This window comes from Pristiophorus japonicus, chromosome 11, assembly GCF_044704955.1.
Source record: "Pristiophorus japonicus isolate sPriJap1 chromosome 11, sPriJap1.hap1, whole genome shotgun sequence".
In the NCBI taxonomy this organism is placed as follows: domain Eukaryota; kingdom Metazoa; phylum Chordata; class Chondrichthyes; family Pristiophoridae; genus Pristiophorus; species Pristiophorus japonicus.
This window is the reverse complement of record NC_091987.1, coordinates 37,121,761-37,135,353: the sequence shown is the minus strand read 5'-3', so window position 1 is coordinate 37,135,353 and position 13,593 is coordinate 37,121,761. Positions and strand designations below refer to the sequence as shown.

The 13,593-nt window shown below is 43.8% G+C and overlaps 1 protein-coding gene across 12 annotated transcripts in view; it reads right to left on the bottom strand.

The window, feature by feature from the left end:
* dmd (dystrophin) overlaps positions 1 to 13,593 on the bottom strand; it is a 2,299,423-nt gene that overhangs the window by 683,664 nt on the left and 1,602,166 nt on the right. For all 12 annotated transcript variants that reach the window (XM_070893344.1, XM_070893337.1, XM_070893339.1 and 9 more), the window contains 2 exons: positions 9,213 to 9,360; positions 6,020 to 6,169 (listed from right to left, as the gene is read on the bottom strand). In XM_070893344.1, coding sequence (XP_070749445.1) covers positions 6,020 to 6,169; positions 9,213 to 9,360 — 298 coding nt within the window. The remainder of the gene's footprint in view (positions 1 to 6,019; positions 6,170 to 9,212; positions 9,361 to 13,593) is intronic.

Here is a 13,593-nt window from a genome sequence, read left to right as displayed (position 1 = left end):
CTCCTCACGGTCTGCGAGGCACTGACCTACATCCTCATGAAGAATCTTCTGGCTCCGGTGAAACCCACAGATAAGTCGTATGAGGAGATGTGTACACTGGTTCGGGAGCATCTTAACCCGAGGGAGAGCATGCTGATGGTGAGGTATCGGTTCTACACGTGCCAGCGATCTGAAGGTCAGGAAGTGGCGAGCTACATCACCGAGCTAAGGCAACTTGCAGGACAATGTGAGTTTGATGGCTACCTGGAGCAAATGCTCAGAGACTTTTTTGTACTGGGCATTGGCCACGAGACCATCTTACGAAAACTTTTGACTGCAGAGACACCAACCCTCAGCAAGGCCATTGCGATAGCACAGGCGTTTATGTCCACCAGTGATAACACCAAACAAATCTCTCAGCACACAAGTGCTAGCAATGTTCATAAATTAACTGGAACTGTGTTTGTGAGCAGAACCGTACAGGGCAGAACCCACAAGTCTGCAACTGCCAGCAGGCCTCAGATGACCAGATGACTCAGAGTCCGCAACAAAGGATGAATGCAAGGCAATTCACACCTTGTTGGCGTTGTGGAGGCTTCCATTCAGCCTATTCATGCCGCTTCAAAGGGTATGTTTGCAAGAGCTGTGGAACAATGTGGCACCTCCAACGAGCTTGCAGAACCTGCAAAACCTGCTAACCACCACGTGGCAGAGGAAGATCGGTCCATGGTGGATCAAAGCAATTTTGAGCCTCAGAGAGAGGAGGCAGATGCTGAAGTACACAGGGTGCACACATTTTCAACGAAATGTCCACTGATAATGCTAAATGTAAAATTGAATGGCTTACCCAAAGCCATGGAACTGGACACTGGCGCTAGACAATCCATCATTCGTAAAAAGATGTTTGAGGCACTCAGACCAGCCCTGAGCCCCATCCACACGAAACTGAGAACGTACACCAAAGAGCTCATCACTGTCCTGGGCAGTGCCATGATCAAGGTCACCTATGACGGTACGGTACACGAACTGCCACTCTGGATTGTCCCGGGCGATGGCCCCACACTGCTTGGAAGGAGCTGGCTGGGCAAAATCCGCTGGAACTGGGATGACATCCGAGCGCTATCACATGTCGATGAGGCCTCATGTACCCAGTTTTTTAACAAATTTCCTTCTCTTTTTGAGCCAGGCGTGGAAACTTTTCTGGGGTGAAGGTGCGGATCCACTTGGTCCCAGAGGCACGACACATTCACCACAAGGCACGAACGGTACCTCACATGATGAGGGAGAGAGTGGAAAGCGAGCTGGACAGGCTGCAATGCGAGGGCATCATCTCCCCAGTGGAATTCAGCAAGTGGGCCAGCCCAATTATTCCAGTACTCAAAAGTGATGGCACGGTCAGGATTTGCGGCGATTATAAAGTAACTATTAATCGTTTCTCGCTACAGGACCAATACCCGCTACCTAAGGCAGACGACCTATTTGCGACGGTGGCAGGAGGCAAGACATTCACCAAGCTCGACCTGACTTCGGCCTACATGACGCAGGAGCTGGAGGAGTCTTCGAAGGGCCTCACCTGCATCAACATGCACAAGGGACTATTGATCTACAACAGATGCCCGTTTGGAATTCGGTTGGCTGCAGCGATCTTCCAGAGAAACATGGAGAGCCTACTCAAGTCGGTACCACGCACGGTGGTGTTTCAGGACGACATATTGGTCACGGGTCGGGACACCGTCAAGCACCTACAAAACCTGAAGGAGGTCCTCCAAAGACTGGATCGCGTAGGGCTGCGACTGAAGAGGTCGAAATGCATCTTCATGACAACAGAAGTGGAGGTTTTGGGTAGAATGATCATGGCGGACGGCATTCGGCCCACAGACGCCAAGACAGAGGCTATCAGGAATGCACCCAGGCCACAGAACACCACAGAGCTGCGGTCGTTCCTGGGACTCCTCAACTATTTTGGTAACTTCCTACCAGGAAGCACCCTCTTAGAGCCCCTACATGTGTTATTGCGTAAAGGTGAGAACTGGGTATAGGGAAAAAAAACAAGTAATTGCTTTTGAGAAAGCCAGAAATGTCTTATGCTCCAACAAGCTGCTTGTATTGTATAACCCATGTAAAAGATGATGTGATGCATCATCGTACGGAGCCGGGTGTGTATTACAACAAGCTAATGTTGCGGGGAAGTTGCAACCTGTCGTCTATGCCTCCAGGAGCTTGTCTAAGGTCGAGAGGGCCTTCAGCATGATTGAGAAAGAGGCATTAGCATGTGTGTTCGGGGTAAAGAAAATGCATCAGTACCTGTTTGGCCTCAAATTTGAGCTGGAAACCGATCACAAGCCCCTCATATCCCTGTTCACTGAAAACAAGGGGACAAATACCAATGCCTCAGCCCACATACAAAGGTGGGCACTCGCGCTATCAGCATATAACTACCATCCGCCACAGGTCAGGCACCGAGAACTGTGAGGATGCTCTCAGTCGGCTACTATTGCCACCACGGAGGTGGAAATGGCGCAGCCTGCAAACTTGTTGATGGTGGCGCAGCCCACAGACTTGTTGATGGTCATGGAAGTGTTTGAAAATGATAAATCACCTGTCATGGCCCACCCGATTAAGACTTGGACCAGCCAAGATTCTCTGCTGTCCCTAGTAAAAAACTGTGTACTGCCTGGGAGCTGGGCCAGCATCCCCGTTGAAATGCAAGAACTAATCAAGCCGTTCCAGCAGCGAAAGGACGAGCTGTCCATTCAGGCAGACTGCCTGTTGTGGGATAACCACGTAGTGCTACCCAAAAAGGGCAGGGAGACGTTCATCTCGGATCTCCACAGCACACACCCGGGTATAGTAATGATAAAAGTAATAGCCAGATCTCACGTGTGGTGGCCCGGTATCGACTCTGACCTAAGGTCCTCTGTACGGCAATGCAGTGTGTGTGTTCAGTTGAGCAACGCGTCCAGAGAGGTACCACTAAGTTTGTGGTCCTGGCCCTCCAGACCATGGTCGAGGATCCATGTCGACTATGCGGGCCAGTTTCTCGGTAAAATGTTCCTGGTGGTGGTGGATGCTTTTTCAAAATGGATTAAATGTGAAATAATGTCGGGAAGCATTGCCATTGCCACCATTGAAAGCCTGAGGGCCATGATTGCCACCCACGGCCTGGCTGACATACTGGTCAGTGACAACAGCCCATGTTTCACCAGTGCCGAATTTAAAGAATTCATGACCCGCAATGGGATCAAACATGTCACCTCGGCCCCATTTAAACCAGCCTCCAATGGACAGGCAGAGTGGGTAGTACAAACAATCAAACAGAGCCTTAAATAAGTCACAGAAGGCTCACTCCAAACCCGCCTGTCCCGAGTACTGCTCAGCTACCGCAAGAGACCCCACTCGCTCACAGGGGTGCCCCCAGCTGAGCTACTCATGAAAAGGACACTTAAAACCAGACTCTCACTGGTTCACCCCAACCTGCATGATCAGGTAGAGAGCAGGCGGCAGCAACAAAATGTAAATGATGGTCGCGCCACTGTGTCACGGGAAATTGATCTGAATGATCCTGTGTATGTGCTAAACTATGGACATGGTCCCAAGTGGATCGTGGACACGGTGATAGCTAAAGAAGGGAGTAGGTTGTTTGTCGTCAAACCAGACAATGGACAAATTTGCAGAAAGCACCTGGACCAAACGGGGCTGCGGTTCACAGACTGCCCTGAACAACCCACAGCAGACACCACCTTTTTCGAGCCCACAACACACACCCAAAGGATCAACGACACCACCCCGGACCAGGAAATTGAACCCATCACGCCCAACAAGGCCAGGCTCACCCAGCAGCCCTGCAGGGCCAACAACACGCCAGCCCAGCGAGGGCACAGCCAACACACCAGAACAGACATTTGTACCGAGGCAGTCCACCAGGGAAAGAAAGGCTCCCGACCGCCTCACCTTGTAAGTAGTTTTCACTTTGACTTTGGCGGGGGGAGTGATGTTGTGTATCTGGAAAGCATGCACTCTCATGTTCCGCCACCAGGGAGCGCATCCCCTGAAGTCCCAAGGGATCCCAGCATCCCTTGGGAGCACTGTATATAAGCCGGCCCCTAAGGCCTGTTTCTCACTCTGGAGTGTCTTAATAAAGACTGAGGTAACTGTTACTTCAACCTTCCTGTGTGCAGTCTCATCTGTGTTAGGAACACAATACATCCAACATAGCTTCTCCTCCACTATCCTCTGAAATTTGACCACCAAATTAGGCAATTAATGAAATGATTGTCTTAAATTGGCCATATAACTGAGGGAGGAAGAAGCCACTGGTCTTACAGCGAGGGAACATGAAGCAAAAGGACAAGTAGCAAATGCAGTGAAACTGGGTAGGGGGCTTGCGTCTTTATTCATGGAAAGTTAAAGTACAAAGTCCTCTCGCAAATGTGCTGAGCAAACCATTTTCGTTGGTGAGAAACATGTCTGTGCCATTTTCGTCACAGGTACAGGTGCAACCTCCCAAATCCAGAGTTCCAAGAACCAGAATGTTCTGAAATCCGGATATCGCGCAGATCGGAGGAGGGGTCATCCGAAATCTGGAAATATGTTCTGAAAATCGGACATTTTTTTTTAATAGGAAGCAAAGTAACTCCCCACTGACTCCAGTGTTCCTTCATTGGTCAGGTCGGCGCACGGTGTCCTGGGACTGGCTGCTCCTCTTCTCCCCGCTGCCTCCGATGTTCCTTCATTGGTCAGGTCGGCGCACGGTGTCCTGGGACTGGCTGCTCCTCTTCTCCCCACTGCCTCCGATGTTCCTTCATTGGTCGGGTCGGCACGCTGTCAGAAAATACAGATGCACGATAGTCGGCCCAAGGGTTTCCGGATTCAGGACTTCGGATTTCTGTTCCAAAATCCGGAAATACCCGAAACTCGGCCCCGGCATTTCCGGATTCGGGATGTTGGAAGTATTTTCTGAAATCCGGAAATACCCGAAATCTGGAACTGCCTCATCCTGAGGTTTCCGGATTTGGGAGGTTGCACCTGTATGTGATACGCAGGTGAAACAATGATATTAATCAATGTAATGTGCATCATTAGGTTAACTGTTTGAAAAAGTTAAGACGAAAGTTTTCCAAAAACCTTAACTAAGGCTTCTGGTTCAAGTGAATTCATATACTGGAAATTAATCTCTTGTGGGTATTGCAGAGTCTTAAAGAGAATTAGCTTGGTAATCTGAAGCAAGCCAAAGAGGAACACTGATTCATAACATCAGGCTTCCATCAATGACATAGATTAAACAAATAGGTCTCCAGCAAAAAATAATTACCCAATAGGATATATAGGGCTAGAAATTGGTCGTTTGGTGATAGCGGATTATTTTCGGCATTTTGTGCCAAAAATACCGTTAAAAATACCGTTATTTTTTAAAGGGGTAAAATTTGCAATAAAATGTGGCCGACGGTAAAAATCGGCGTTGTATGAGGATACGGGGTGGCAACCGTGGTCCTCACCAACTTTAGTCCGAGGCTGATTACCGCGAAAAAGACAGGTCCTGGGAGGGAGGGAAAACACACAAAAAATAATGGCAAAAAACAAAAAATCACAAAACATGCATGACACTTATCTAGCGAATCGCTGAAAAAGAATTTAAAAATAAAAACTTTAACTTACTTTTTTTGCATGCCTTCATATTTACCGCTGTTTCTGGGGCTGCAACACAGGCTGTTCTTGGGTGTTTTTTTTCTTTCTACCTACGGGTGCACTGAATGGCCAATTTTAAGTGGTCGCATTTATTTTGGTATTGCACACCAGCGGTCCGCTTTTCAGCGGCATTTCAAAACCGTCGGCACACAATTTTGGCCAATTTAGATGAACACCTTTTACCGTCAAAAAAGGCGCAATATCATCAAAAAAACAGATGCAAGGCTGGCCAACTGAGTTTTTAAATTCTTTTCACTCTTCTTAGATTGATCAATAAACTTAATCATCATTATCCCCATCATTTTATTAAAGGTTCCTATTCTCAGTAATGTGTGAATTTTCCATTAGTTCATACCCTTGGCCAGCGATTATTAGCCTGTAGGAGTCCAGTTTCCAGCTTAAAGCGTTGTTCTGGGACCAGAGATGTGCTTTTGAGTGCCACTCCTGCACTCTCATTTATACGTTTCAATATCGCTTTCCGTAGGGGTAATTCTTCCACCCGCAGCTGAAAAAATTGAAAGAAGTGATGCATTCTCTACTTGTGGACTGCTATTAGCCACTATTAATCGATACAATATCAAATATGTTTCTAAAAGGCTTACATTAGTGTTTGATGAAGGAGGAGGTTGAAGGAAAAAGGCACTACAGGCTGGATTGTCCTCCGGGAATCTCTCTGTTTTCAGATGATCCCAAAGCTTTGTTCAGAGGAAAGTGGGACAGGTAGGTCGAACACTGAATTCCTGCTGCTAATACTGGCAGCACACGGTTTTTTTCCCCCTTTGCACTACCAGCACAGTCAGTTGCCTGACTATTGCCCATCGACTATATGTAAATAACAGCTAGAGGGTGGGGCTTGGGACATTAGCTGATTTTCTTTCCCTCCCACCTGTAAATCACTGACGGAGGGGAAGGCCAGAAGAAAGGAAGCAATAGGGGGCACCATAGCAATCAGTTCAATGGATGAAAGGTATGTGATCTGGTCACCTCTCCATTTCCAAACCCCTCCAACCACTGACTTTTCGGCTACTTGATACATCAGAACTAACCAAATATCAACATGTACTGCCCTTTTTAAATCTAGCCTTACCCATTTCTGATGCTATAAGTGAGTCGGGGTCGCCGTAGGTTGGAACAGTGGGTTGAGGTTCTGCTCCAATCCATTTTTGGGGCAATACTACTTTTAAAGAAATTGTTCCCCTTTCTCAATACGCCAGTTATGTTGCGACCATAGTAAAGTCGCCATTCAAACATGATCAGGGTCAAATAATATTAATTATCTCGTTAGATTGGCATCCTGGAATTTGTACTTTATTGCCACCAGGGGTTAAAAGAAATGTCAGTGTTTTATCTTTTGGAAGTTTTACCTGTGATAGTTCACTTTTCTCAGAAAAGTAAATTGGGAAGGGCTTTTGATTGTTTAGGTTGTATGTGGTTTGCTGAAAGGGACTGCTTTAATGGGCCATGAGGCCTTGCCTTGTTCTATATTTTGTTGTGATCTTGTACTCATATTAAACACCTCACTTGGATTTAGTCAATATAACGTATGTGTAGTACAAGAATCATAACAAATGCCTAATCCTACAAAAATGAAGGCATAAAAACACATTCATACTTGGCTGAAGTAGTTGCATTTTGATTTCTGAATACTTTGTGGCACATCCAAGATATATACTATTTTTGGTGAAGAGAGCATTAAAAATCTTTTTAAAAACTTGCACAGTAGATACTGCAGCGTAAATATCTTGGATGTGAGATTGTAGAACCCCAAATGGATGTTTTAATACTCCAGACTGGCAACTTACAATTGTTTTAGTGATGTGGTGTTTGTAGCAAAATTGTTTGCCTTTAATTAAACAATAACATTGCAAATTTTACATTTTGAGGCAAATTCCCTCAGTAAGTAGTTTACCTTTGAATGTGTGGGTATATTTGAAACTTTTCCGCACCAGGTGGCCCTGGAGAAGGAGCACGGTGTGTCCACCGGTACACTTGAGATCTTCCGCGACCGGTGGGCGCTGGAGGGACCGGAGTGCATAGTGGATGATGTAAATAATATTAATTGGGTTAGACTTTCACCTTCATTTTCAGCGATTTTCTCAGCGGTACAGCTATTTTTGGGAGTGAAACCGCCCAGTGAAAGTTTCTCCCAAATCTCGAAATGGCCGCCGGGAGCAAATTGCCGATGTACACCGCCTGGAGAAGCACCAGGGCATAAGTTTGGCCTCAACGGAAGCCCGTCCAGATCGCCGAGAGAACGGCCTTGTGAAAGCTGCTTAACCAGGGCGGTAGGTGAGTGAGTACTCTGCAAAGAAAGCTAAGTTAAATGTTCTTGATTGATTTTTTTTTAATTGTAAAACGGCGATTAGCTTTAAAAACCGTCTTGGGAATGTTTTGAAAACTTTTTTTTTAGTGAAATTTTTTTTTAAAGTTTTCCCCCCTCCCTAGGCCCAACTGTAGCTTCGGAGTAAATAAAAAAAAAAGGTTAAGAACCGCCCTTTTCATTTAATTTCACCTTTACCCGCCGAGAATACTGGTGCAAGATCCATTTTCTCGCCGGGCGATTATTTTTAACTTAATTATGAAAATTCTCGCCAGCGTTAGTTGCAAAATGTTAGCATTTTTTCTGGGCAGGCAATCGGGCGTTGAGGGGCTCTCGGGAAAGTCTAACCCATTATCTTTTAATTTGATAAGTACAACTACTTTAAAGGCATTGCAAACCACAACAGACTTTGAGTATTTTATGCTCTTTCCAGCTTTCAATGTCGGTTAGCTTTATATAGAAACATTTGTAAAATTGATTCCCTACATATTAGAATGCATTAAGCTGAATCAAAGAAATTCATAAAATTAAATTCTGCCAGATTTTTTTAAAGTTTTCTGAATTAGCCACAAATATTTGAAAGTAGAAATGATATTCAAAAAGATATAAACATGTTACCACTTTACTACTGCTTTGTTTTGCACTGCTATTCAATTTTTCCTCATTATCCCTCCTCATGAAGTTTATGGCTGCACAGACATTAGTGGTCTTCCAGTCCCTTGTCCAACTGGTCAGACTTCATGTGTGGACCCACAGACAGTGAGTGTAGGAAACGATTCAACCATAGGGTGCTGCAGCTGAGCCTGACTGTGACCTCATCCGGTGCTTACATACATGTGCTTTCCAGCTGGGGATCACTGGATCGTGATCAGGAACATGATCTCTAAAACCCAAGGACAACAAGTGCATTTGTCCTGCTGCTACCCAAGCTCAGATCTGGTAGCAGCATAGGCCACGATCAAATTTGGGTCCTTCTTGGACGGTGCAGCTCTATACTACATTGCGGAGTACCTCCGCTCTATAACCCACTGGACCATTGCAGGGATCTTATTAATTTTATTTTAATGGTGTATAATTTAAAAAACCTTTAAAATGTGCAGTGCTTTTCAAAGGAATGTTCTAAGTACGCATTTGCATGTACATTTACAGTGAATTGATGTAAAGAAATGAGAATTCATTTGACATTGCAGTGGGAGACAGCATCATTTCAGCAATGCTGGGCTGTTACCTTGACTCTCTCCAGTGAATCTTTCAGCTGCTGCTCATCACCAGGGTCAAGTTCTACTCCCACAATGCTCTCTGCTCCTTCTTGCCAGCAGATATATTCATTCAAGTCTTCCTGTAATTTTGAAAGAATATTCTTCTCCTCCTCTAACCTGTCATGGGTAGAATAATAAAGATTACTGGATCGTATTTGGGAATTACCAATCAGTCCTTCAGTCTCTATTTGTACTGTTGGAACATTTACTATAATATTTATAAAATCAGACAAGCAGCCATCATAGGCCTTCATTAAACACTGAGGAGTAATCGCAAAGCAAAAAATATTTATACAACTGCGCTTATTTGGGCTACTGTCAGCAGAAGTTACTGCAACGCTTCTGTACTGTGTCATGTTCATGTATCATGTTCATCAGGAAGGGGTTATATCACATTAATTGATACAGCATACTAAATCTGGTTGACCTTGTATTTTGCATTTTCTGATGTCAGATATTGCTCCAGCAATAACTACAAACTTATACTTTGTACCACTGCATGGCACATCCATATTCTCTCATTACAAATTGTCTGCTCACCTCTGTAATCCACTCACAGCAAAGTATATGGTCGATACAAAATAGTATAAATAACAAATACTTGGTAAATAAGATGTACCAAAAAAAACCCTCCTGAATTTTGGGCTTTTATATGGATTAGTGATGGAAATAGAATTCAACACCTGTAACGTGTAATACATTGGCATTTGTTTATCATACTGTGGCTAAGACTGATGAATGTTACAGATGAGGACTAACATCTCATCAGGTTCCCCAGAGTATATCATCCATTCCTACATGGCAAATCAACGATGATATGTTTATTATGTTCAATTATTTCCAACTTTTATTAATACAGAAGTCCAGTAGAATGTTAATAATAAAGTTGCCTTCATGATTTCTCGATTGAAAGGTTAAATCCAAACACTCTGACACTAAATTTGCTCGCCTTGTTGTGATGAATTGCATCAGTTCCTAGCCAGACCACTACTTTCAATAAGATCACACTAATTTATCCAAAATGCATGTTTTCAATTTCTTATAGACTTTTGGGATGTGCAATCAGTACAATGTCCATGATGTATACACCAATGTTGTCTGGTGCTGAGATAGACTTTGCTTTGTCCTCCTCCCATCTTCTCCTGGCCTGTTGTCCCATCGCCTCTGGTGGGCCGACAGTACACAGCTCAAACTACAGATTTTGGAAGAGCAGATAGCTTCCAAAAATACTGATGCAGCTTCAAAAAAAAAAGCTGGGAACTCAAAAAATAATGTACAGTTGAAAATCAGCACTGAACAAAAGCCTATGGCCAAGGCCGCGACTTACAGGCAACTGAATAAGTTATATCAATTTTATTACATTGGATTGTAATGTCATTATTACTGTTTTGGAATCACATGCTGCAATTCCGTTTCTTTTTCAGTGAAATCCAATTACTTCACGAATGACACATGGAAAAGTATTTACTATGGGAGTCCATTGGAAATGAACTTGTCATGACTTAAACTGCAGTTACACACAATATTCCATCTGTTGTACTAAACAGAGGGGAAAAAAATGAAGTACATACAAATGTATTTTGCTTGCAGTAGTGGATTTATAAATTTTGAAAGGGGAAAGTGAGCTGTGTTGCATCTTCCAGCCCTCTATACACCCTTTGGACATGTTTCTGCATCTTCTTATTTCCATCCCAGTAAATCTCTCTCTCCAGATCCAGCTCCTTGACCAAGCTTTCTGTCACCCCTCCTAATTGTTCCATTCTAACTCCAAGTTCATTATCTTTAGAACTGTTTATGAAGCACCGTGGGATATTTCTTACATCAAAGTGATGATATCAATGCAAATAGTTGTTGCCCTTGTCGACAGCTGGGATCAAAGTTTGCTCTTTGTTGATTGTTGTGGTTCTACATGAAAGGATTCTGGATCGTCTCAGATTACTTCCCAATGAGTACAGGTCCACAGCACAATTTAATGGTAAATTAGCAACTCTCCAGAGGGCAACATGAGGGGCCGGGGCTTTGTGCTCCTGCACCAGCCCATGACTTTAGTGAACGTAAATCGTGGGCCGGCAAGCACAGAAGCAGTAAACCCTGTCCGACAAGTTTACCATTGGTGCAAAGTAGTTTGGACTTTGCAGCAACACTAAACTTGGGTAGTGCAAATCAGGTGTCAAGGTCCTACAGGGATTCTCTCTCTGCTTCTCTTTGATGTCAGGTCAGATCTTTATCCCGATTAGTGCTGTATTTACATTATACCTGCAAGCATCGATGTGAAACAAAATTACTTTACACCAACACGGGTTGTACCATAAATATATCATAAGGCACATTATTAAGGCAGCACACAGGAAGCCCCACTTTACAATTAGCTTATGCTATAGCTGAGTGCGGACTGTTGATATTTGGTTTCAAAATGGAACCTTCTATTCATCAGCACTGACAGCTCCCTCCCACACCTATAAACACAAGACTTCAGCAGAAATGTGAATTTTAAAAAGAAAAAATGAACATCTTAAAATACTAACGGAGATCAAATTCTATAATAAACCAGATGAAAGACGTGGTTTTCATTTCATACGATTGTAAAGACTTTCAATGTAATAGGCTAATTTGAAGTTCATAAGAAAAATATTACATTTGACCAAATGCACATTCAGATATGCCTGTCACTTTCAGGAATTGCTACCATGTTTACTGGCACCTTTATGGTTCTTGCCCATTCTGTGCATGCATGAAGATATTTTTATAAGTCACCAAGTTCCCTGCTACAGTATCTGCTCAAGTACGTTTTTGCTATTAAAGCCATCAAAGGGTTGAGAAACATTACTCAGTGATAAAGAAACTGGCTATACATTTGTGCTCAAATTTCCTTCAGTTTTACCAGACGATGTGAAATACCAACATAGCCCAACTCATGAGGTACTATAATTCATGGTCAAATAATCAAATCAAGTTTTAAAAGATGGTTGGAACCCAATTAGAGCATTAGATTTCAGTACCCGCCCATGGGGGACCAGCAGCATTTGGATTTATAATTTATCTTTGTGCAGTTTTGTATAAGAAAACATTCAAACTCATGCTAATTATTCCTTCCTTTATTCTCACCCAGATTGCTGGCACATCAATGTGCTCATTAACATGTGATATTTGGGGGAGTGGGGGGGGCGGCGGAAATTGCGGTCGGAGGCTTCCTTAGTACAAATGCCTCCACCCGAAAAAAATCTACGCAAGTACCTGGTGGTCCCAGAGGAACGAAGGATCCCGGTCTGAGGCCACGATTTGCTGCACAGCACATGGGAAGATGTCTTTCAGGTACGTATGTACATGCTGGAGTCACATGGGCCTGGACCACCAATCACTATGCAGTTTTCTCATTGATAAAAATGGGAACTCTGTTTGTATGAGTTCCCATTTCATATCAATTAGAATAACCCCCTAAAACACCAAAACACAGCATAATAAATAAATAAAATACCTCACACATTTAAAATTAATTGAAATTAAATGTAACTAAATGTTTTGGAACTGTTTTAATGTGTTCTAATAGGGTTAAAAATAAACTTACATAGAAACATAGAAACATAGAAAATAGGTGCAGGAGTAGGCCATTCGGCCCTTCGAGCCTGCACCAACATTCAATAAGATCATTCACCTCAGTACCCCTTTCCTGCTTTCTCTCCATACCCTTTGATCCTTTAGCCGTAAGGGCCATATCTAACTCCCTCTTGAATATATCCAATGAACTGGCATCAACAACTCTCTGCGGTGGGAATTTCACAGGTTAACAACTCTCTGAGTGAAGAGGTTTCTCCTCATCTCAGTCCTAAATGGCTTACCCCTTATCCTTAGACTGTGTCCCCTGGTTCTGGATTTCCCCAACATCGGGAACATTTTTCCACATCTAATCTGTCCAGTCCCGTCAGAATTTTATAAGTTTCTATGAGATCCTCTCTCATCCTTCTAAACTCCAGTGAATACAAGCCCAGTTGATCCAGTCTCTCCTCATATGTAGGTCCTGCCATCCCAGGAATCAGTCTGGTGAACCTTCGCTGCACTCCCAATAGCAAGAATGTACTTCCTCAGATTAGGAGACCAAAACTGAACACAATATTCCAGGTGAGGCCTCACCAAAGCCCTGTACAACTGCAGTAAGACATCCTTGCTCCTATATTCAAATCCCCTAGCTATGAAGGCCAACATGTCATTTGCCTTCTTCACCACCTGCTGTACCTGCATGCCAACTTTCAATGACTGATGTACCATAACACCCAGGTCTCGTTGCACCTCCCCTTTTCCGAACCTGCCGCCATTCAGATAATATTCTGCCTTCATGTTTTTGCCACCAAAGTG